The sequence below is a fragment of the Malaclemys terrapin genome, chromosome 7, assembly GCF_027887155.1.
Source record: "Malaclemys terrapin pileata isolate rMalTer1 chromosome 7, rMalTer1.hap1, whole genome shotgun sequence".
Lineage (NCBI taxonomy): Eukaryota > Metazoa > Chordata > Testudines > Emydidae > Malaclemys > Malaclemys terrapin.
In genome coordinates this window covers 9,864,573-9,891,298 of record NC_071511.1, presented here as the reverse complement: position 1 = coordinate 9,891,298, position 26,726 = coordinate 9,864,573, and the positions used below count along the sequence as shown (strand labels likewise).

At 40.5% G+C, this 26,726-nt stretch overlaps 1 protein-coding gene across 19 annotated transcripts in view; it reads left to right on the top strand.

Moving 5' to 3' along the window:
• The window catches only part of FOXP1 (forkhead box P1), a 508,113-nt gene that overhangs the window by 415,307 nt on the left and 66,080 nt on the right, over positions 1 to 26,726 (top strand). For all 19 annotated transcript variants that reach the window (XM_054033886.1, XM_054033882.1, XM_054033884.1 and 16 more), the window contains 2 exons: positions 4,835 to 4,994; positions 12,460 to 12,664. In XM_054033886.1, the coding sequence (XP_053889861.1) occupies positions 4,835 to 4,994; positions 12,460 to 12,664 (365 nt within the window). The remainder of the gene's footprint in view (positions 1 to 4,834; positions 4,995 to 12,459; positions 12,665 to 26,726) is intronic.

Sequence of the window (26,726 nt, the reverse complement as noted above, 5' to 3'; positions counted from 1 at the left end):
GGCATTAGTGCCTGGATGGACACCTCATAATAAGTTGCTTCTTGGCACAATATGCTGTGTAATGCCTTTCCTAGCGGTGAGGCGTTCCTGTCAGTGTGGCAGGCATGCTGCGCAAAGTACACATAATAAAAATGGCCCGACCAATTTTTTTTCTTTTCTTTTCAAATTTGGCAAGTTGTACCATCCATGCCACATTTCAACCCAGTCTGAATTTTTACAGTTGAGCTCTAAACCACTGAAAACAGGGGGTTTATAGTGGAAACGCTGACACAACCTTAACTACAATGTGCGAACGGGCGCCACTCTAATAAAAAAGGAACAGATTAAAAAGTGTCTAAAATGTAAATCTAAAGGACTAACAGTAATTAAAATGGAAATGGCACAGGGAGGGAAGGCATGTAATTGTGAGATATCACTGTGCAGAATGCTCTCAGCTTTGTTTTGCTGGCTGTTTTTCTAATTCAGTAGGGCTTACTCATCAGTGGCAGTTCAATGTGCGTTAATGACTCTGGGATGCAGGCATCACTCTGGACAAAGAAATGATTATTGTGCGGTCAAAAGAAGTTCAAAGACAAGAAGGGAATTTCAGTTTTTTCCTTAGAGATCCACATTCAAGAGCATATAAATTAAGCCAAATGTTAAAAACCACAGTCTGAAAGCTGACTTCAAAGTCACAACTCTCTAATTAATGAACTGCAAGCTTCAGTTTGGACAAGTCGTGGTTTGATGCGCCCATAAATCAACATGACAGGTCTGTTTCACAGTCTCAGACAGTGCTTGTCATTGAGTCACATCAGATGTAAACACAGCAGAAAAAAGAGGGAATATGAAGGAGGTGCAATTGATCAACAGAATTGGTAAAAACCCACTTTTGAAGCGCATTATGCATGATCACAGGAAATGGCTATAGCCTCAAGAGGCTTTCTCCTTCTGCTGTTGCTTTTTTGAATCAGATTTCTAACAGCCTTCAAAAGGGAGAATAAGAATTATGGAGCTTCTCCCCTGTGGCTGGCAGGCAATAACCCCCTGTTGTTATTTTGTGCTTCTTTCTTTTCAAAGGCGTCAAAATTTAGTTTTTTAAAGATCTTTAACTCTATATTTGAAGACAAACAATAAAGGGCTGCCACTGTCATTCTTATCAGTTACCAGGGATTGTATTTTTTCTTTCTGTTGCCACTTCTTATTAACCTCTTATTTGGTCTATTAGACATAGTTTTGAATGCAAGCCTGCATGCTGGGAGAACATGAAAGTTCAGATGAGCTCAGAGGGCAGATAAAGAAATTTGAAGGGGAAAGTTACACAGCAGAATGAACGATAAAAGTTAACTCTTCTAAATTGCTGTTGTCAGACAGGAGAGCATCTCCGACACAAAGATGATGGCTTGAAGTTGAAAGAAAAAAAAATACTTTGTGTTAAAAGGCAAGAAGGGAAGTTAGACAATGTGATGGCATTTTAATATCTAACACACTGATTTACTGTGGTCACACTTCTGATATTGCACTATCCAGAGTTACAATAAGAAAAGACTCCTTCCTGTTTTAAGAAGAATATTATAATATAATAGACATAGGAGAATAAGGTCCAAGACTCTTTTCCTTTTACTACTTTTTTTTCCCCTGATGATGTTAGTTAGAGGCCTGTTTCAACAATGCATTTCATCCCACAGGTTTTTCAGCCCCATTTTCCTGAGCTAAAGAGGGTGTTCTTACTAAATTAGCATGCAGTTGGTGGTCCTTTTTTGTGCTAAAAATGACAATAGAGTCACATGCTAGCAATTTTGTGATGTGGACTGGTGGTTATGATTTTAACATGGTTTGAAATTGGACATTGACAGATGGAACAAGCCTATTAATTTACTGTATCCCCCAGTCATTAGTGGCTCATAATATTGTATCATCAGTTTACCAAAAAAAAAAAAAAAAAATCCACCACCAAAACGCTGTTAGTCAGAGAGATTTGACCTATAACCAGGACAATACGCAGGACTTCTGCATCCTTTTCTTTTACGTTATATTAAGGGGAATTTACAGCTTGATGCAGAGCAAGTTCCCGTTAGTGATTGCAAGAACTCTTTCTATAACTCACTGCAATCTTTAAAAAAAAAAAACAACACTAGCTCATCTAGTCTACAAAACTGATTCCCTGATACCTGACAGAACTGACTTCGAGAAGCAGCGGACAGAATTAATTTTTAAATAAAGGTAGCAGAAGAATCCCATTTTGTGTGTTCCAGTTGGGCTAAGAGAATTGTTTTAAAAAGGCCGTTTGTCCTCCAGCAGTTTTGACAGTTTATGTTAGGCGGTAGGGAGTAACCTAAGAAAGGAAAACAGACCTTTGACAGAAGCTTATGGGAGGGGATCAAAAATGCAAGTTTTATCAGGATATTTCAGCATTTTAACACTGACTACTGACCTGACAACAGGACTGCACTGAGACCTTTTTTGTATGCATTCAATTGTGAGAAGTAAACAAACTGACTTGTATCCTGTGTTTGGTAACTGGGTGGGGAGCACAGTTTGGCAACGTGTGTTGCTTTTAAATTCTTTCTTGGACAATGGGCCTTGTATACTTTTATATCCTGGCTTTTCAAATGAGAGAGCTTTCATGAGCTTTTCTTAGGGATAGCTGAGAAGAGAACCAAACAGGCATCAGTCAATTTATATAAATAAAGTGTTGTAAAATCTTAATTTACATTAGTTGGCAAGTAACCAACATGTCCAAACCCGGGAATATTTTAACTCTGTTTTTTTAATATGATCGCGTTCATAATTTTTTATTATGAGAATATCTGAAGAGCCAAAAATTATTCAAACATGAACATCACCATCATTGTGGTTTCCATTAATCTGATAACTTGCGAAATAGGAAAAACAATTGGATCATTTTGAGCATGCTGTTTTACAAATGAAAATGCTGGCTCTTAGTTTTAATTTATTTAAATTTTTGTTGTCGGTACTGTAGATTTTGTTTTTCAGAAAAGCACTCAATTAACTTTCTCAGTGGTATGGGGGTAGGTCTGAAATTGGTTGCTAATATGAGATTGGTTGGGTTGTTGCTATAAAATAAACCATTTGGGGATTAGAACAAAAATAGCTTCCATTACTCTCAACTTTCACCAATAGTCTTTTTTAAAAATCAAGCTTATGTCAAGTTGAGCATGACTGGGTCTATTCTCTCATCACTGCACTGATGCCTCTCCCGTGATCCGAATGGAGCATTCCATATGTGAATGGGGTGAATTGATTCCTTAATTTTTTTCAGGGACTTTTTAAAATGTGGGGCCAGCTCCTCAGTTGGTGTAAACCAGTGTCACTCCATAACGTCAATGGATTTCACTGTGAACACCAGCTGAGGATCTGACTCAGGGATTGTAAGGTGTTAAAATGAAAAAAAGGTGGTGATTGGACACTTTGTAAGAGTGCCAGTGCCTGCAGTTTTGTAAGAGTTAATTTTCTTTCCGTAATTGTTAGCTCTAATGTGGATAAGACCTCCACCTTGATATGATTCCTAGCAGATTAGGGATATTAGATAATTTCCTTCTATTTATTGTACTGCTGCGCTGTATTATCTTTCTATCACTCAGATAATTACAAAGGAAATCTACATAAATTGTTTTTGGCTAGCACAAGGAACTGCTAAACACTGGCATGATGTATTGATGTTTTACACAACAAAAGTTTTCCTCCTGTCATTGTACAATAAATAAAAAGATATGTATCAAAATGCAAAGCCTTTCATGGTTTTTTAAGAACAAAGCAAATAAAATACAAGATGAGCATGGAAGCAAAACCTAGAGGGTTCCTTAAACTGAAGCAAAATTAAGAACTCTGAAGCCTGGAGTACAGTACATATTAAACACTCCCATTCAAGTAAGATGTTGTTTGCTAAATTATGAATGTATGTAATTAAAATCTAGTGGCTGTTTCTGTGAAAGATTTACAATGTTATTTCATCGTTTGTCATGGCTAATTAACAATATTAGATGAAGTTTTTCTTCTTCAAAGGTCTGATTTTTTCTCATTTATTTATGTCAGAAGTGATAAACAGAGTAGTTAAAAGCTTCTCCGGGCTCAATAGTGAGAAAAGCAACATGTTCTTTTACACCTCAAAGGTTCAAGGTTCAAATCCCAGTGGAGTACAGCAACTCTGTCTTCTTTCTAGTGAGAATAATTAAAAATTTCAAAGTGCAGAAAGTAAAAGTCTTAAATATAGCATGGAACAATTCAATATTCAGGAGAAAGTACTGTAACTTGATTAATGAATAAGAGAGAGCAAGTATAGAAAATGCAATAAATTAACCCAATCAGTTGCCTTAATAGTTGAGACAATCCCTGCATGCGTAAATGGAGCATGGCACAGGATTATTTTTCATTCCTCTTAAGTATGATATGACCTTGCAATGCGATTTTTCCATTTATATTCACGCTGTTCATCCTGAAGTATTACCAATTGTTTCAGACTACACACGGATTGCTTTATTCACCACCAAAATGCGACCACTTCTGGGTTGAAACTTCTGTAGCGCAATATAACACAACAACTTAGACCAAGAAATGCAGAATAAATATTTCATGTGACTTGCAGGGGGAGTTTAGGTAGGAAGAATGTCATTGCCCAACGTGGAATTTGGCCACAATCCTGTGGTTAACACTGCTACTGAAATAATGACTTGGGATCTTTAATGAGAAGTGGTCAGAGCCTCCATTCAGCGTCCTTTCTTGGTGCTTGGTGACGACTATAATCAGATGAAGTGTTTTGAAACTGGGAGCCATTTAAATATCGTGTATAAATACTTAGTTCTGAAATGACAAATGTGCCTTTTTCCCCTTTCAGCCACAGCAACAGCAAGTGGCTACACAGCAGTTGGCCTTTCAGCAGCAGCTCTTACAGATGCAACAACTGCAGCAGCAGCATCTCCTGTCTTTGCAGCGTCAAGGTCTGCTAACAATCCAGCCTGGCCAGGCTACGCTGCCTTTGCAGCCTCTTGCTCAAGGTACGTGTGCAGTCTGGAAACCACCAACCGTAAACCTCCATCTCGGGGCTTTAGAGAAGATAACAAATACATCTAAAATGGAATAAAAGCTCCCATAGGCTGGTAAAGTAACGAATAAGAAATGAACTGACAGGCAGGTTGCTCATTAGAAGGTTTTGTGGCTATTCTGGAAAGCACAACACTGAAGTGTTGGATTGCTCTCACTAGAAATGGGCAAACAGTATGGAGTCTGGGTTGAGTTTGCATAAGTGTCCAGAAGGCTGGATATGAAGCTCTGGGTCTACAAATCTAGATATGTTCAGAATAGGCTTGCTAGCAAGATTGCTGGCACTTTGGTCGTGGCTAGGAAGAGCAGGAGAATAGCCTTTCGTATGTTATTTCGGCACTGTGGGTCCTTCCTGACGGGAAATCAGACGTGGGAAACTCAGACCCAAACATTGCTGATCGCTGGGAGTTTGATTCCCTTTTACATCAAGATACGGGCAAAGGTGGGACTGTTTGGGTTTTTTCCATACCTGTTTTACTCATCCTTGATTCTGCTGCAAGTACACACACAGTGGACCATATCCTCAGCTGGTATAAATTGGCATAGCTCCATTCGCCTCTCAAACTGAAGCAAATTGGGATTAACTCCACTGAAGTTAGTAGCATTATGCTGTCATAAATTGAGAATCAGACCCCATGTATCTTTCCACAGTCATACTCTGCAGTAAATAAGTACTTCTCTGAAGTACTTAGTGTGATGGGTTGGATCACAGAAACCCCCTTGGGAGCTGCCACCCGATGTGCCCAGACTACCTCTGCGCCTGCTTTCCCTGCCAGCTCAGGACTCCAGCACCCTGTCTTGCTGAGCCAGACACTCCCGTCTGGCTCCAGACACAGATCCAGGGTCTGACTCTCCTGTCCCAAAGCTGCAAGTTTACCCGAAAACAGCTCACAGTAGTGCGCTTGTCTTTAGCACTCAGATGCCCAACTCCCAATGGGGTCTAAACCCAGATAAATCCGTTTTACCCTGCATAAAGCTTATGCAGGGCAAACTCAGAAATTGTTCGCCCTCTATAACACTGATAGAGAGATATGCACAGTTGTTTGCTCCCCCAGGTATTAATACATACTCTGAGTAAATACTAAATAAAAAGTGATTTTATTAAATACAGACAGTAGGATTTAAGTGGTTCAAAGTAGTAACAGACAGAACAAAGTAAGTCACCAAGCAAAATAAAATAAAATGCGCAAATCTATGCCTAATCAAACTAAATACAGATAATCTCACCCTCAGAGATGTTTCAGTAAGTTTTTCTCAGACTGGACACCTTCCAGGCCTGGGCACAATTCTTTCCCCTGGTACAGCTCTTGTTGCAGCTCAGGTGGTAGCTAGGGGATTCTTCATGATGGCTTCTCCCCCTCTCTGTTCTCTTCCCCCCTTTATATATCTTTTGCATAAGGCGGGAACTCTTTGTCTCTCTGGGTTTCCACCCCCCCTCACTGGAAAAGCACCAGGTTAAAGATGGATTCCAGTTCAGGTGACATGATCACATGTCACTGCAAGACTTCATTACTCACTTGCCAGCACACACATATACAGGAAGACTCACAGGTAAATACAGCCATCTGCAGACAATGGGAGTCATCAAGATTCCAAACCATCATTAATGGTCCACACTTTACACAATTACAATAGGCCCTCAGAGTTACATTTTATATTTCTAGTTTTAGATACAAGAGTGGTACATTTATACAAATCAGATGATCACACTCAGTAGATTATAAGCTTTGTAATGATACCTTACAAGAGACCTTTTGCATGAGGCATATCCCAGTTACTTACATTCACTTATTACCGTATTTTCTCTAAAACTATCTCAGTTACATTATATTGACTTATTATCAAGTTTTTATAAAACCATATAGACTGCACAACGTCACACTTAGGTTATTAAAGATTTCTTTAAATGTGTCAGTAGGTCCTTTTTATTTAGCAAGACTTTTGAGAATGGTTAAAAATCTATAGTTTATTCTTCCTCTACTTCATTTTCACTGGGTTTATCTGTGTTACAAGCCTTAAGACCCTGAGAGCAGCCTCAGCCCAGGCAGATTGTTCAAAGTTGGCATGGCTTGAGGAGGAGCAGGTCTTTAAAATATAATGCTGGTATTTCTGAAGTCTTCTCTCCCCTTCTCCCATTCCCTCCCCCCCAAAAATATGTACTAAATATAAAGAGTCACCTTAGCCTCTCAAGTCAGCTCAGGTTGAATGATTTGGTTTCTTCAAAGCTGTTAACCGCCTCAAGTCTCCTACCGATTGCTAAACCCTGTCGTGTATTTATATTTAGATACACTCACTTAAACACAGGGAAGAAGTTCTACTCCCCTGTCTCCCCGTTCCCCCCAAAATATACATATTGCTGCCAGAGGGAGGGTGATACAGCCAGCAAGTTCTAACCCCGGTGGACGTAGGGAAATACCTGTGTGTGGTGGAATCCTCATTGGCCAGATTGGGTCACAGGTTTACTTCCAACCCTTTCCTAACTTCGGTTTGAAGAAATTCAATTCTGCATGTGCCATTTATGCCTCGGCTGCCTAAATAATGGAGGTCTGACATTGGACTTGCCATGCACGTGAATCTCCCGTTGATTTCAGTGGAGGCTGTGTCTGTGAGGGCTGCAGGATTGGGCCTTTGATATTTACTTCTCCTCTAGCGCATCTTTGTCAATGGGGTGGGGGGGAATAGTATGGAACTAATCCAGAAAAGAGGCACGTAGGCTATGGGGGGGAGGGATAGCTCAGTGGTTTGAGCATTGGCCTGCTAAACCCAGGGTTGTGAGTTCAATCCTTGAGGGGGCCACTTGGGAATCTGGGGCAAAATCAGTACTTGGTCCTGCTAGTGAAGGCAGGGGGCTGGACTTGATGACCTTTCAAGGTCCCTTCCAGTTCTAGGAGATGGGATATCTCCATTATTATTATTATTATTATTATTATGCCATTTATACTTGCAAAATGTTACAACGTGCATTAATTACACCTTCAGATTTATTGTTGGCAACATCGCAAGCTGTTCCTAAACACCCACTGGACTCAAGCTTCAACCTTTCTAATTTTTCCCACAGCTCCTATACTATTAAGTTTGCTCAGTAAGGTTCATTGTATAGTACATCAGTTAAGCTGTCCAAAAGAGGGCAATTGGGCAGTGACAAGACACGCTCATGTGTAATGTGAAAGAAATGAATGTGGTGATGCATGAAGTGTAATCTGTGCAGTAACACATCAGAGACACCAGTAGGTAATTCAGCAGTCATGGCATTGATTGATATGGTTAGCAGTGTAGTATAACTATTAGTCCCTACAACGTTAGGAAAGGAGCATATTTAAAACCTAAGGGGTACCTAGCTGCATGCCAGAGTTCACAAAAATATAAACAAAGGTGCTTCAGAGGTCTGATTCTAGTGGGGAAAATGAACTATAGTGTTGATATCATTCCTTGTGAAACTGGGACTTAGTTTAAAAAAAAAAAGTAACTTGAGAATTCAGGCAGGTTGGAATACAACACATCTTTTTTTTTTTATCACAGAGAGAGATGATGGCTTAAAACTGATGTCATTATGAGGTTTAAATCAACTTTCTGCTTGCTTGAACATGGTCACCTGGGTATGGAGGTACAAGGACAAAAAGAGGTTGAGCAACTCGGTTTGTCTTTGAGCCAGTGATACCTGGGGTTGTGAAATTGAGTTCCATGAACAGTAATCTGTCAGCTGTCCCCACAACATACATTTTTTAAACCCGTGCCTGCATTTTCTTTCATAATGAAAGGGACTAGTTGTCCTGAAAAATGCAATGATGAGCCAGAGTTATGGTTTAAAATAATTTGTAATAAACGCTTTAATTTAAAAAAGAATCCCTAGTGTACCCTTTTCTTTTGAGAATTTTTTGCCAGACTGGAACAAATACTGTAAAACACACAAAAACCTCAAGTAAATGTAGACATGTATTCATGACAAATTAAAGCATTTGCTACCTAGTCATATTCTAGATGGCATATAGTAGTTGTAATATTAATAAATGTTTCCAAGGAGTGAACCACAGTTTATATGTAATTTTTGTTTTGGTTTTCAGATTTCGTTCATTGTTTAAACTACATTTTTGTTTCAGCACTTGCCTATTGTATTATACAAAATAGCACATCCTCTAATGTTATATTTTTGTAATCTCTGCAGTGTCGTGCAGATCTTGGACACATCTATAATCTGGATTTTACATCTGTACACAGCCACAATTTTAAAATAAACCCAATTTCAGCAGTATTCTGAACTATATTAGGGCTAGTTCTTCAAAATCAGGCTATAAAATTAAACTTGCAAATCTCACTTCAGGTCACTACTGGGCGCAAATAATAGGATGGAGGCATCTAGTTGTCTGATTGCTCTCACAGATTAGGCAGGTATAGGTCTAAATCCTGTTGTTTGCACTTGCAAAGATGTAGACGTAAATAATTGTGACCACAGATAGTTGCACGTGCAATTTTAGAGGATTGATTTAAAACTTGGCCCTTAATATTAAAGTGAAATTATATATGGGTAAATTACATAATTTATTATGTTATTTGCCATATTTGATTTGATTTTTAGCATTTGTTCCATCATTTTGGAAGGTACTTTTAGTGGCACTGTATTTAAGAACCATTTAGATTGACAAGCAATAAGCGTATCTTTCAACTATTAATTTGACAATTTAGTTAGGAATCATCTTTGGAATTATTGTTGAAGAGTTAAATTTTGCTTTCTAACCAAGTGATGTCCGTGATTTGGTCATTTTAAAGTAACTGGTATCACTTGTGTATATATATGATGTCATAATTACAATTCTGTTATCTAATCCCGTCTGACCTGAAACCCTGGCTCTTATTACCTACAATGGTTGCTACTACACAGCATTTGCTGCCTTCCACTTCCAAACTGAACGTTACCCTCATACATTGAAAGGTGACTATAATTCTCATTAATGTTAATATGACTTATGTTTGTGTATTAAGTGTAGACCAAACCTACTGACTTTGGAGGAGGGGGTTATTGCTATAACACTTAAAAGCTTTGTCTTCAAATTAATCATTAATACATCCAAAAATGATTAGGTGAATTCTAGCGATCTACTACTACCAATTAAAAATCTACTACTTGTCTACAGATACAGATAGTGGCAAAAAAAAAAAAAAAAAAAGGGACTATTATTCTTTCTCTATTTGTTTATTCCCCCAAAATAAAAATAGGTGTCGTGGACTCATATGGTCTCATATCAATATGTTATCAACAACAGACAAGCCTATTCACTATTGTTGCAATTGAGTAAACAGTGGCGTAAGGGTCAGCCCTATTCACAGGTAATTGTTAGTGTGCAGACAGTCCTGTCAAGCATGTTAGCTAAAAATACATCCCACACTGTCACTTTGCAAGGTGTTTGAAAATAATCACCCAGATGCAGCAAAACAGGACATAGGCTTGTGTACTGACCTTTCTCTTTGTTTAATTTGCCTCAGAGGTTTATTTTCAGGGGACAAGTAATAATTGAATATGTCTAATAACTAAATGCTCATTTGGGACAAAATCCATCAAAATAAATTGGCATTTGATATTTATGAAAGAAAAATGACTTGGCTTTAGAGCGATAGATGTGTCTTAAGATTGTCTGATCACCGACTGTATAAATTGAAGCTTCTTTTATAATATATATTAATTGCAGATACTTAAGCATTTTAGCATTTTTTGCAGTGAACCGTTAGCAGAGACCAACTGTTTTTGTTAATGCTACTCTCAGAAAGGCGGGGAAGGTTATTGGTCTGTCGTGCAATAATTTACTCCTCTTTGATATGCAAACGATCCACGGTGAATATAAAAAAATCCTATCAGACTCATTTCACAGTTCTTAACCACTTAGATTCTCTGGAGTCTATCGCCTCATTAGACCAGTGCTCTCCAAAGCTAGCATAATTAAAATCTTTAACAGTTTAGCAAAGTAAAGATGTTTGGCTGATCACGTTGAGATGATTATCTATCCATTGTATTCTAAATGACAAAAATAAATTAAATTTAGACCTTGGCATTTTTTATTATGTGTTTCAAATGAATATAATGCATACTGCCTCCCCCTCCCAATACCGTAGGTTTGGTAGGATACATGCCTGTTTGAACTGCTGCTGTGTATTCAGAAAATGGCAGATTTCCTTAGGATAGCTGCAGCGTTACAACACACTGAAACATGAAAACTGGACCAAATACCCAGGAAGTCCTATTCTAAAGCAGACTTTTTTTTTTTTGAAAACTTTCAGGATTTTATATGTTTTAGATAGATGTCTTTAAAAAGATGCTGTCACTTCTGCTTATTCTATTCTCCCATACCGTTCTGAAATAGCATTGAAATGTTCTGTGATGTGAGAATGTGAGGGATTAGATCATGCATTCTGAATAAAGATTATGTTTATAACATGATCAAAGTCCAGGTTGTATTGGGCCATGTTACTCCCTGATGTATCTCCAAAGATGAATTTTATCCCACTGGTGTTGTGTAAAGTTCTCACCTGGAATGCTGGTTGAACCTTGTAAATAAGGCTGGTGTCCATTTTGACGCTACTATGAAACAACATTTCTTGAAGCTTATTTTATGTTTTCATTTCACTTTTGAATGGCTCATTAGCATTGATCTAAGAAATGACAGTAATAATAGTGTTACTTGTATAGAAAGTTATACAGTTTTTCAATAGACACATCCATCAATTAAGTGAGCAGTACTAGAAACCAAAATTAATGAGAAAGATAGGTGTGTTAATGAAATAATCATAGTATAATCAATTTGACTGTTAAAATTTGAAAAGCATTCCAGGAAGACAATATGAATTCATAATTTATGTCTAAAAGTGATTAATAAAAACTGTATTTAATAATAAAGCTATTTGTCATCATTTAAAACTAAAGCACAAAATTAGTCATATTGTGGTTCATGTTGTCATAATAACACAGTTGAATAATTTTATTTGAAGATCTTCCTTGGTTCTAAAAATAGATTAGAACGTATTCAATACTTTCTTTTTAAAAAATGCAACAAAACTTCTTCAGATGGCTGCAGAGTATAGCCTGGCCCCACTTTCTTGCAGTGATCTCACAGGCAAAACTCATTTGGAGCTCTGCCTCCAAAGGGACTTTGGGATTGGGCCCTCTGGTACAAAAATCATAGAAATACTAATTAACAGCACATATTTTCCCCCAGAAATCTTGCTTTAATAGGAACTGCATGTTGGGCGCTAATCAATTTAGCAGGAAACATGAAGTGTTACTTCTGTATTAGCCTTTAGTTTAAAAAAAAAAAAAAAAAAACACAGAAAACTAACACTAGGCTTTGTTTACTGACTCTTTGATTTAATTACCGTTTTAAGAGGGCCGAATTAGCTGTTAATTGATTTAATTATCCAATTTGTTTGTTTCAGGCATGATTCCAACAGAACTGCAGCAGCTCTGGAAAGAAGTGACAAGCTCTCATACAGCAGAGGAAATAGCAAGCAACAACCACAGCAGTTTGGACCTGTCCACCACATGTGTCTCCTCTTCAGCACCTTCTAAGACCTCCTTAATAATAAACCCACATGCCTCAACTAATGGACAGCTATCGGTCCACACTCCTAAAAGGGAGAGGTAGGTGCTGATAGAATTTACATATATCTACGTGTAAATCAGTATCTGGTTACTGTGATATTGGTGACTCTAATGGGAGATTATTTACAATGGTGGCCGATAACCTGGCCCACATTTTGCCCTTGCTTTCTCCTGCCATTGATTGCAGTGAGTTTGCAGAAGATTTATGACAGGGCAGAATTTGGCCCTTTTGGGCTGGTCTACGCTGGGGGGGGGGGGTCGATGTAAGATACGCAGACTTCAGCTACGTGAATAGCTTAGCTGAAGTCGAAGTATCCTATTCGACTTACCCCGCTGTGAGAACGGCGGCAAATCGACCGCCGCAGCTTCCCCATCGACGCCACTTACTCCTCCTGACAAGATGGAGTACGCGCGTCGATTCGGGGATTGATTTATCGTGTCTAGATGAGACGCGATAAATCGATCCCCGATAGATCGATTTCTACCCGCCGATCCGGGTGGGTAATGAAGACGTGCCCTTTGTTTAGGTCTGTATGGCTTGCTAATTGGATGAATGCTATACCAATGCATGCATGATTAGTTTATTAAAACTGTTTTGAATATGATCTGGGATGTGAAGATTATAATTGCTTTAACTTTTCCAACATGGCATTAGTTTTACTGTTGATGTGCCCTAGGGATTTAAATCAGGGGTGAGGAAGAATTAGTTGGTCAGTACCACCCATTTTATCATACATCATCCACCTTGTTACCATGTTGTAGTTCCTTGTCTTACATTATGTTATATGGTTGCAGATCTTCTGTATTCACCCACTCCCACAAAACAGAACAGTTTTGAATTCTCCAGGTTGATAAGAAGTGCAATATTTCTTTTAAAGTACCTGTAAATTCACATTACTGGCACAGGGTTGGTTTTTAAAAGTTTGAACTAATTTGTACTTGCCTGGGTGGTAGTTTGAAAGTGGTGGCTTAATTCGGGGGTTGTCTGTTGAAGATGCTTCTTAAGTATGGTTCCACTTGAGGTGAAGACTATTTCATTGAGGTTCTTTCCCCCCTGACATTTCTGCATCACTTCCATAAGATACTTCTAACGTTGTATTTTTAACTATTGATTACAGTGAAATATATGCTCCTAAGTAAAGGGCAGTTCTTGTTCTTGTTTGGAAAGCTACTGTAAGAGTTCAGGCTTAAGGTTTAGTCTGAACCCTGTGCGTGTGCGTACACACACATGTCAAACCAAGATTCATATTCTATGAAACAGAGTTTCTGTGCTTGCAAAACAATACCAGACACTTACTAGCCAGAGACTGATATGAAAGATGTATCCCCCCTTTGTGAGGTCCTGCAACATGCTCTGATGAGAAGTGCAGTTCCTATCCCCAGTGACATGATGGACAGGTGTGTTTGGAATTCCAACCAGAGAGCCTGCTCTGTCTTTCATATCAACTCTCACCTCCTTTTAGCTGCTGGAAGGAGGCCCTTCCCTCCGAAGCCCCTACTGTAGTCTTCATCCCTCTACCAGCCTGCCAACTGCTGGAGATAGGACATCTCTGCTACTCCATCCTTCCTCCAAGGAGCCTCTGGTTTTCTACATAGCTTTCCCAAGGAGCACAGTGAAATTGACACGATTCCTTTCCCATTCCCTTTTGTCAACAGAGACTCTGAGCAGTAACGTTGAGACTGACCAAAGTCTTGCTTTTCTCTTTGCTGCTAATTGGAAATAGCAGCAGAGGGACTGGAACTGGGTCTGCAGACTAAGGAAGACAGTACTGTGTACATTAGTTGACATTTCAGAAGATTCTCGTCGCTAGCCTAGAAATTTAATGTTTAGTTTTTGATGAAAGCTAGATTCCACAGAAATGGATAGATTTGTTCTTCCTTCACCCTTTTACTCACGGCCTGGGAGTTATTCCAGTGATTGAAAGCATGTTGATAAGAAAACTACATGAACGCATTGCGTATCTTTCTAACATTAAGAAAATCAAACTGTTATGTATAGGTATAATGTATAGAACACACCCTTGAGAAAATTACTGTTGAGATATTGTTATATACAGTAGGAATAATTTTGTAACTTACATAGGAAGGACTCTGACGTTCATATGAGTGTACATTCATATATAGATATGAAACCAATGTATTGGTTATAACACACACCATGCAGGATATCGTTTCCATGAAGGAATAGATGGGGTACTAAACTAACTTGATAGTGTTTAATTTAAAGCAAAGATACAATCTAATCATTTTGTACAGCTGAACAAGAAGAGGTTTTTTTATGATTTTTCTGGTCATATTTGTACTCCTGTATTTTTTAAAAATATCTCAGTTTTTTCAAACAATTAAAGACCACACAATGGAATGGGTCTGCTCTCACTTAGTAGGAAACAATAGGTCCCTCCCTAAGTTAAGTTTGGAACACAGTGGAGATAGAATCACAGGACTGGAAGGGAACTCGAGAGGTCATCTAGTCCAGTCCCCTACACTCATGGCAGGACTAAGTATTATCTAGACCAACTTTTTGGCCTGAGGGCCACATCGGGTTTCCAAAATTGTATGGAGGGCCGGTTAGGGGAGGCTGTGCCTCCCCAAACAGCCAGGCGTGGCCCGGCCCCCGCCCCCTATCCGACCCCTCCTGCTTCTGGCTCCCTGCTGCCCCCTCCCCGGGACTCCTGCCCCATCCACCCCATCTCCCCCACTCCCTGTTCCCTGACTGCCCCTGGAACCCCCGCCCCTGACTGACCCCTGCCGCCCCATTCAACCCCTCCTCTCCTTCCTGACTGCCCCCCTAGGACCCCTGCCCCCATTCAACCCCCCTCTATCCAACCCCCCCCCCATTCCCTGCCCCCTTACCGTGCTGCCTGGAGCACCAGTGGCTGGCAGCGCTACAGCTGTGCTGCCCAGAGCACCAGGACAGGCAGCCGCGCCACCTGGCTGGAGCCAGCCACGCCACCGTGCAGCACAGAGCACTGGGTCAGGCCGCGGCTCTGCAGCTACGCTGCCCAGCAAGAGCTCGCCGCCCAGAGCATTGCGCCAGTGGCGCAGTGAGCTGAGGCTGTGGGGGAGGGGAAGCGGTAGGGCAGGGGTTGGGGGCTAGCCTCTCGGGCCAGGAGCTCAGTGGCTGGGCAGGAGGGTCCCGCGGGCTGGATGTGGCCTGCGGGCCATAGTTTGCCCACCTCTGATCTAGACCCTTCCTGACAGGTGTTTGTCTAACCTGCTTTTAAAAATCTCCAATGATGGAGATTCCACAACCTCCCTAGGCAATTTATTTATTCCATCTATGGGATCTATGATGTAATGGATGTATGAATCCATTTTGAAATTGGAGCTTGCTTTCCATATTATTGTAAAACAGAGCTGAAAATATTTTGTCTGTACACTATATTATAAATGTTGGTCTGAAGGCAATTACTTTTCAAACAAGGTGATATGTATGTTTTGTTAGTGAAATTCCACACAATTAATTAGAAAGTTATTAATATATCGCTGAAGGTTTTGAGATGTAATAGGTTAGCGAGAGACCTTAGAAAAAACCTCAGTTGAATTTATAATACACAGTATATTAGTTTATTACAATACTTAGTTGTTTATCTATTAAATTCCCTACATTCTCAAAATATAAAAACACAAACACAGCTGGGAATTAAAATAAGAGGGCTCTGGACTTTGCTTTGCCTTTCTCTATTTGAGGTACTGAAGGTTTATGCCATCCATTTGCTGCAGTGATTGAATTACATCTTTATCCATAAGGAGAGCAGGAGACTATACACAGCAGAATGCCTGCTGATGCACTTAAGGTTTTTGTAGCAGTCTCATCAGGCATTGTGGTGCCTGCCTAGATTTCACATGACACACAAAACTCTTCTTGTTTAGATGTATTTCACTCCCTCCCTCTTCGAAAGAGTATTTGTGTACCATCCCTGTATTCAGGGTGGTAAATGAATAATAAGAAAAAGTACCCCTCTGATGGGTTGAGATGTATATGTTAAAGCAAACAGAGGGAAGAAACCTACAGAATAATAGCAGAGAGAACATAGACTTCATATTTTTGTTCTCATCTAATACCAGATCAAAAAATTAAGCTTGGGAAGTAAGTATATGGATCTGATCCTGCACTCAGTGCTCAGTCAAAACCCATAGTGACATCAATGCAGATTTTGCTCAAATAGGAGGGGATGTCAGGATATGGCCTGGTGTGTCAGGAAGTGTATGAATGGCAGTTCTGAACATCAATCTAGACCTAACACTTCTCGCTAGTAGGCTACAAGCGGTACATGAACTTCTTGGCAGTACAGAAAGTTCCTTTCTTAGCAACTATCCTATGGATAGTTTGGGGCGGTTGCTTTTCTGCCCGAAGAATGGTCTTTTGGAGGGTACAGCAGATTGCGTCTTGGTGCCCTTTCTCTTCTGTTTGGCATTCTGAGGAGGGTTAGCGAGAAACGGGATTCCAATGGCTTCAGCAACCGTTGAGACACTGCAGTGATGGGCACTAGTACAAAATCCTAAAACTGACAGATGTCTCTCCGCTCTGGGGGCCAGATCCTGACGCCATGCCACAACACGTTTGCACTGCTGCAGTGGCTGCACGAATTGGGCAAGCGAAGATTCCTCCAGCATGGGAGACTCCCCTGCACATAGGGCATGGGCCTAGAGGAGGAAACGGGGCCAGCACCTACATCCTCTTTATCCCCCTATCCCTCTTGGGTCTGTATCGAGCACTGCTTGGCCGGACTCAAGGATTGGAGCCTATGTCTTTTATTCCATCTGACTCAGCTCGTTCAGCGGAACAGCCAGTTGTGTGAATTGGATTGGGGCTGAGAGGAGGGTAAACAGGCTGTGGCTCAGTCCGGGTAAGACGGAGCTCATGGTAGCAGAATGGGGAGAGCCACAGGAAGAGTTGGCAAAGATGAAATCAGCATCCTGACTGGAGGAATGTGACCACCGCTCGTTATGCAGATCTGCCGCTTGGTCTGGCTGGATCCCCAGGGGCTTCTGGGGTCTCAAGTTGCCACTAAAGCCAAGTGCCCTTTTCCCCCCCTGTATCGGTAGGAACTGACAAGCATGTTAAATTTTCATTTCACGTGCGGGCAGAGCACCAGTTATTTGTGTGTGTGCTACCTCCACACTAAGGTTGTAACACCCACTGCAATGGGACTAGACTTCGAGACCATGTGGAAGCTGGACTTCGTGCAGAATACGACTGCCCACTTACTGAGCAGTATTTCACATGGGGAACACATTGCACAAATGCCCCATAGTCTTGTCGCTTTGTATTGAACCAGAGAGTCCTGCGTGGTTGGGGCCACCCAGCTGGCATCCTCCTCACGCCCCGTGTGATATCTGTGCGTTGATTATCAGGAGAGAGACACCTGTTTAAAAGAAATGGGGCTGGTGACAGGGAATCTTCAGCGTAAGACCAGTGATCTGACCCAATCCGGAGTTACTGATTTAGATTTAAACAATGAAAAACACTGGAAAAGCTCCAAATGCCCTAACAATTAATCATGTACAGCCACACACTAACGATCACCCAGCAGCAATAAATAATCACATGCAGGTAGGAGTAACATTAGCTTGTAGGGTGTGCATGAAGCTTTTCCTCCCCTGCCTTTGGGCTTTTGGACAGGGAGTGAGCTTTAGGGATGCAAGTTGGTTACATGGGACATATTTGTCATTGTCCTCCTCCTCCTCCTCCCTGGCACATGTTACTGGAGCACTTTGTTCTGGATTTTGTGGAGTTATTGAGCCGGTGGAGTTGATTCTGTTGTTGCTGACCATGCTGTAAAGCAGAGGAACTCCAGTGATGTCATTGGAGATAGAGGCACCCATGTAAAACCATTTGGAGATCAGCGGCATGCCCTGCATCTTCTGGACGAAGGGATTTGAGCAATGGATAAGTACTTTAAAAGAATGGGAGAAATAAATCTTTTTTTTTTTTTTTTTTTTTTTTAAACCATGCTCAGGTGTCACCAAGCTAAGGCCCCAGTCCTGCAGCTGGATACCAATAGGCTTAAGGGTCCGCCTGCACATATCAGATTGGTGGATCTGAGCTCAGATTTGTGATGGTGGTGGCAGCAGTGGCAACTATAGTTAATCAGGGGAGACAGTCACCAGGACTGGATCACAGTTCTCCTCTACCGCTAGACAAATAGCAAATGCAACCACCCGTGCTCAGAATCTTCCCTTGGATGTGCATGCACAGCTTCAAGAGACTCAAGTGGGAACCAAATGCATTTTGGAGCCGTGGATATTCCCAGTTTGTAAAATAGGTCACGAAAAGAGAGAGGTTGGTGAGAGGGTTGGTTTTGTTTTTTTTAATGCCCTGTGAATATTGCTTTGACAGAACCCTTTTTTTAAATTAAATGATATAATTCCAGCTAGAAATAATGGGTTAATGCTTTCGTTCACTTTGTCTTTAAATGTATATTACATCTATGCTTCTGTCCCACATTGCGCCCAGTTCTGGAAGCAGCAGCGGCAGCTCTGGGGTTTGGTGCGCAGCAATCTGTTAAGGAGATAAATAATCTGCTTTGGCATGACACTCCTACTCTCCTCTTTCATTTGTCTTACACAAGGAAAATTATAATTAAATCATTCAGGGTAAACCCTGGAGTGTTGAGAAGGAAAAAAACACACTTTGGTAAAGATTGCCAATAGAGACCCACTTCCCTGTTGTGGCGTGCAGAGACATTTATCAATATTCAGCACTATTAAAGGGAGAACATTTCGTGTGATTTGTGAGGCGGATGCCAAAGCTCAAATCAAGGCTTGTTAAGATCCTTTCCCCATGCAATCATGGGTATTCAGCATCATTAGAATTCAGCACTGCCTGTGTGTTTCATGCTTTGATTTTACTCAGACAAGTTAATAATGTTTATTGTGCTGATTTTATATATATATATATATATATATATATATATATATATATATATATATATATATATATATATATATAAAATCAGCACAATAAACATTATATATATATATAAATTCACTCAATGCAATAAACATACCTCAGTCGTCAGTACCCTAGGGGAAATATTTAGTTATAGATACTTGTATTCACAAAGGATAAGAAAAAGTGAGACCATCAACTAGCATGCAAACCTCTCATCATCTTATCAGCATTTGGGTTTCTGCAATAAAAAAAGCACTCTTTTCCCAGTAAGCAAATAAATAAATAAATGAAGCCAGTTAAGAACGTCTGCTGTATGTCAAAGCATGAAGGGCAATACCTTGTCTTTTTCATATTGTTCCTCTACATCTTCATTTTGGGGAAACTCACACATTTTGTTAACACAGCAGCAAAAATGTATTTGCTAAAGTGTTTTATGTATGTGACTCCTTATTTTAAAGATTGTCGGGCATTGTCATAGCTGTAACATAAACATATTTAAATTATTTGTACATAAGTATTTTAAGTCAAAATATCTCTAAATGCATGACTCCTTTAAAATGATCTGAAATTGTCCAGAGGCTTACAACAGATTATGATCCTGATCTCCTTTGTAAAATACTTTGAAATCAACTTATGAAAAGCACTATAGAAGAGCTAGATGGTACTATTATTATGTAATGTAACAAGTCTCCAAGGATTCTCAGGTGTCTGTACACTGAACCAGTTCCCCTACATAAGCTAGTGCGATCCTCAGGCTTCTGTAACTTATGCAGTTGTCAGCACTCCCAAGAGGCTGGTATGGTAGCTGGAATTTTCAGGGTATAGAGAAGCACTGGTCGTACATGCTACACCAGTTCTGTGTCTCATAGACTTTAAGGTCAGAAGGGACCATTGTGATCATCTAGTCTGACCTCCTGCACATTGCAGGTCACAGAACCTCACCCACTCCTGAAATAGACCCCTAACCTCTGACTGAGTTACTGAAGTCCTCAAATCATGGTTTAAAGACTTCAAGTTACAGAGAATTTACCAGTTACGCTGCCGGTGACTGGTGCCCCAAGCTGCAGAGGAAGGCGAAAAAAAACCTGGGGTCTCTACCAATCTGACCCAGGGGAAAATTCCTTCCTGACCCCAAATATGGCGATCAGTTAGACCCTGAGCATGTGGACAAGACCCACCAGCCACACACCTGGGAAAGAATTCCTGTAGTAACTCAGAGCCCTCCCCATCTAGTATCCCATCTCCAGCAGTTGGGGATTTTTACTACTGGCAGTCACCATTGGCCTTTGTAGCCAATCTCATTATACCATCCCCTGACACCAGAGGATCCTCCTATGCTGGGGGCGATCCTCCTTTTAGTTGGGTCTGTAGACTTTAGGGCTGTTTGGTGCCAGAAGAGTAGCAAAAAAAGCAACTTTGCCACGGGAGAGAATCTGGGGCAATATGATTTTTGTTCCCCTATTTTGGAGAGTCTCAATTCTAAGTCTGCAGCTCTTTTTGTTGATTGCAACAAGATGATGACAGGTGTATGTGTTCATGTACATATGTATGAAATAATTCATTAAAAGAGAAGTTCTATTAGTTTGAGGGTTGCAATTATATATGTGAATTATGATATAGTATTACTAGACACAGGAAAAGACCATTTGTCCAGTAAACCTTTCTAAAGCCTTCATGAATTCCTTGTCTGATTTTTACTGTCTTTATGTCCTTTTCTACCATATTTGAATCCCTTCCCTCCACATGAGTAGGCAGTTAACTCAAATAAGTAAATGGAATAAATAAATAGGTGATTTATGTGACTCTTTTCTTGCATGTATTGCAGAAGGAATTAGGCTTGAGGAAGGCTCTAAAGGAGGAGAGGGTAGTGGCATGGCAGACCATTGATTTGCTTCCTAAGCTTAATATATAGAGTTTGTTTTAACTTTACATGCCAACTAGGGTTGCCAACCCTCCAGGATTGGCCTGGTGTCTCCAGGAATTAAAGATTGTCATGTGACGATATCTCCAGGAATACAGCCAACCAAAATTGGCAACCCAAATGCCAACCAATCATTGAGTTAAATTCAATGGCCCTTAACTGAGTGAATAGTGGTTCAGCTTGATTATAGACTATGGAATGTGGCCCGTAATTAATAGTCTGGATGAAATAATTCAGCCTGTTGTCTCTATATACTCCCAGGGTCTGATTATCCATTGCCTTGCTTCTTGTGTAGCCATTGTCGCTCATTCTGCGCTGGTGCCAGTGATGCAGGGCAAGGGAGAATCTGCTCCTTCACATCCGCTTTCTTCTATGCAGTTGGTTTTTGAAACCTTCATCAGTATGCACTCCTTATACCTCTATCGTCGGCCTACATCCATTAGGTTACATCCGATTTATTTCCTCGTTCGACCCCTTCCGCCTTTCCTCCAAACAGGTATTTATAAAACCACAGTTTCAGTTGCATTTCACCTTACATTCTGCCTTAAATGAAGGCTGCGTCGTGTTCCATAGGACAGCTGTTATGACCTTTTTCTGTGTTCTGCACAACAGAAATGCATGTGATTCCCTCCGTTGCATGTGGATCCACGTTATGGAGAACCTACCGTAACGGGATTGGAGGGGAAAGCGGCGTCCTCCTGCCCATTGTGCCCACATCTCTTCCAATTGCAGCTTTGCCTGGCCAAGGTCGGCCAGGAGGGGAGGAGTTAGGGAACATGCACACTGGATAGGTTTCCCTCCTAAATGTAGAGAACAGTGTAGTGAGCATTGTAAGTCATTACAGCCCTGATCAGCAATAACTGTGTGTCTCTAACATACTGCATAAGGGAGTTTTGGTGCCACATAGGGAAGGGCAGCTAAAGTCATCAAAAAGTTGCCCTCCTCCGCCACATACCAACCCTCCTCCTAAGAATGGGGGTGAGTGAGGATCATATAGATGTCAACGGACCCTTCATTTGGCTTCATATATATATATGAGGTTACCATGGACATTACCATATTACCCATGGAGCTCAGCTTGCTCTAAAAATCAATGCCAGCCCCTCTCCTTTTCCACAATACAGGTGGTACTGAGCGGATGATGTAGTTGGCTGGAAGCTCACAAGAGGTGGTGAATATTGTTCCTCTCCTGCACTTTTCCATAGACTCATAGAAGATTAGGGTTGGAAGAGACCTCAGGAGGTCATCTAGTCCAACCCCCTGCTCAAAGCAGGACCAACTCCAACCATCCCCATGGGCAGGGAGCATCTAGACTTCGGTTTGTGTAGCATGGTTGTGCCATTTAGGGCCTGATTCGGCCAGCCTTACTCGCCGTGAGAAGTGCCTTACTCCAGGATTTCAATGGAACTATTCAAAGAGTAGGTGAGCACAACTCAAGGCGAGTAAGTGTATCAGAATCTGGCCCTTAATATATTGGGCCAGCTTCATTCCTGGTACATAAGCATGTGCAATCCATTGACATGAATGCAGTTGCACTCAGTTACTCCAGTGTTGAATTTGATCCAAAGTCTCTGTTTTGACCCTAGGCATATAGTTGTTCTTTTAAAGCCTATATGAAACTTCCACTTAAATGGTCAAAAAACTGCATCTAGCGGCCTCGTTCCTCATGGTGTCTAGCACTAGCAGGATGGCTTAACTTTGTGGGGAAGAGCCGCACCTGGTATAAATTGTCACAGCCCCATTGATGCCACTGGAGCTATGACTCTTTATGCAAGCTGGGAATCAGTTTCCTGATTTCCTTCCATTTATTCGTCTTACTTAAATTATAGATAGATATGATAGCTCAGCATTTGTCAGGAGAGCATACAATTGGCATTCTCATTACAGCGAGAGAAAATACCAGTAATTGAGTCCGTTTTCTACCCAACCTGCTTTTTAAAAATTCCCTCTTCCATGACCCAAGTCCATAGTTGCTAATTTTCATTATCGATGGGTTTTTTTAATCAGACGATAACATCAACTACATTTACTATGTGCACCATCTACCGTGATAGTCGTTTCTTTGAGGAATGCTAGCAAATTTGTTACGCAAGACCATTTCCTCATCCAGCCATGTCTTAGGTCTTTAATCAAATTATACTTTTCAGGGTATTCTCACAAAATCCCACAAAATTGTTCCTAGGATTTCCCTCCACAAGTATAATTGCTTACTTTATCATGTGGCCCTTTTACGAATAATGGTGTTATGTTTGCCACTTTACAGTCCTCGGGAACCTGACCTGACATCAGAGAACTTCTTAACTCAAATGGTTCATTTGTTTCTGGTCACTTGTAATAACGATCAGTTATACAACTCCCAATACTAAACTAGTGTATAATAAAAAAAAAAAAAAAAATTAAATAGATTGGGTGAATCTTGGCAGACACACAGCAGAACTTTTCCAAATTTTAGCATATGTATTGTTTTATACCTCCATCTGGCCAACAGATCATTGTTTGATATCTGAGTACTTTGCATATCTCCTCCCTTTTCTTGCAGCTCAGATAATTACATGTCTGTTTAATGCAGCTTAATGGTTTTTTTACATACCAAATAAATAGATGATGGTTTTCTGCTAATTGTGTACATATGTGCACTTCATTTAATTGTGGCAGCTAGAATTTTAGTAAAACATCCCTGTCTCAGTACTTAGTGTCCAACTAATGTCTTCTCTTTCAATTAAAGGTGTTTATATATTGGTCTTAAAAGTTGACCTCTTTTATCTTTTTTATTTTTTTATTTACATTAAAATATGGGATTCATGTTTTCTTCTTTTTCCTCTTGTGTGCAAGAGAATCATTTCTCAGTATATGCACCAGAGATGCTAACTATTGGAAAGAGCTGGACAGGGAGATGAAGAAGAGCTGTATTATTTTCAGTCACGCAGAAAACAATCTGGGAAGGAAAAAGAAACACCCTTGAAAATGTCTTAAAAATGAGGAGTAAGTTATATGATTTTCATATGACTATTTACTCTGCTGTTCCATAAAACTCCAGCATTGAGTATGACAGCTCTTATATCACATAATATGTCTTACCACTAAGATACCGAGTGTCATTTAAAGTAACACACCATCCTTAAGCTGTGTACAGTTCATCCATCTCACCATGTTTTAATGGAAAAATCAGTTTTTCAATAAAATGACATCATTTTCCCTGGGTTATAATGTTCATTTTACAACTGTTTTTGTTTAATTCCATTTATTTTACTTTACTTTTTCTTGGCATCCTTTATTTCTTAAGGATTGAAGAAGGAGGAATTTCTTCTCATTCAGGATTGACATGAAATGGTACAGAGGCAAAGATCTCTTCCTCCTTCCCTCACAACCCCCAAAATCTTGTGCTAATCTTGAGTGCTTTAGTTTTAATTATTATTATTATTATTTATTATTATACTTCAAGGCAAATAGGGTTATATTTTCAAGGTAGTGAAGAGACATACACTGAAATCCCGTAATTTGTTAATTGGGTTTGTGCCTGCATTTTGTTGGGGAAACCAACCTATCATATGCTGCTTGGTTTTCACAAGTAAGCAACTACTCATTTGTGTAATGCAAATGAGTTTTTTTCATATGGCAGGTGACTCTAAGGTGTGTGTGCATTTTTTTTTATTTTCTTCTTCTATGTAATCAGTAGAGGCATATGTATATTATAAAGTATATTCTGCTCATTATAACAATGGTGTAAGCACACAAAGGGAAATTGTTAGTACGTGTTGCAGCTTGTCATTTCAGGCTGTGTGAATAAAGAAGATAGCTGTTCCTTTGGGAAACTATTTCAGGAATTGAGCAACAGATATGCTAGCCAGAGAATTCTTTTAACTGTAATTTTCCTTTTTGTGTGTATTCAAAAATAACATCCTGATGGGTCCTTAAATGCCATTTCATATACAGAGCGCAATTTCCACAGCACAGGTGGTGCTAATATAGGACAGTCCCCTAGGCACTTGTCGCCGAGAGTTGTACAGCTTGTTCAGTGTCTGCATCCATATGGCAATCTGTCCCATTCATAGAAAGACATTGTAGCTGTGCCTGTGGGTGCTGTGGTCAATGTAGTGTGAAAAGTAGGTTTTAACTCTCAGCAACCTATGTTCTGCCGTTTGTTTTATTATAGAATCCAAGTTATAACATTAATAAAAAAAAAATTCAGCTCAGAGCAAATTCCAGAACAATCTTGCTGGTTTCATTTTTGGTTACTCTTAGTAGCACATGGTTAACTCTGCAGGTGCAGAGTTCTGTTTGCAGCATACCAGTGCAGAGTTTACAGGAAATCATTCTTAGAAGAAACATTTTCTTAGTTGTTTAGACTGTGAGTTAACTCAGAACTGGCATAGCCGCATATGTCCTGTATACATAAATATACGTCCTGTATACACAAGCATGGTCCTTTTCTTCCCTTTTTTTCTGTTGTGTTGTGCTACTGTTTTTCTTCCACATGCTCTGCTTGTGATGTATGTTGAGTATACCTTTTCAGCAGGAGCGCCGCCAGCTTTTTTGCCACCCTAGGCGGCGGAAGGTCTCTCCCCCAAAATGCCGCCCCCAGCAGAGGCGGCGGAAGGTCCCGCCCCCGAAATACCGCCAATGAGCGGGGCGGTCGAAGATCCGGCTGCCATGGTCGCTGCGCCCCAAATGTTAGCATTCTAGGCAACCACCTAGCTCGCCTAATGGGTTGCGCCGGCCCTTGCTTTTCAGAAGAGCGTATGTTCTCAGCAAGTCTGCAGAGTGTGTCTAAGGGTATGTCTACACTGCAAGGAAAAACCTGAGATGCCAAGTCTCAGAGCCCTAGGCAGTTGATTCAGGCTCATGGGATTCGGGCTGTGGGGCTAAAAAACAGCAGTGTAGAGGTTTCAACTCAGGCTCTGAAACCCAGCAAAAGGTTCCATCCTAAGCAGGAACATCTAGGCTGCTATCTTTAGTCCCTCAACCCGAGCCCCATGAGTCCAAATCAATAGACCTGGGCTCTGAGACTTGGAGCCACGTGTTTTTCTTTCCAGTTTAGACATACCCCAAGTATCCTGTGATGAACCACTCCTTGAATGGGAGCTGGCCCACAATCACAACATGGACAGAGTATGGCAAACGGGATTTTCCCAATGGAGCGTGTGGAAAATGTGCGTCTTTCAAAAAGCTTTAAGTTATTAACAAGAAAGCAAAATGTCTGGCTGCTCTGGTATCCATGATTTTCATGCCAAATGTTGTTCTGCTTTAGTGTGACTATTTGTTATGCCTTTCAGTAAACAAAA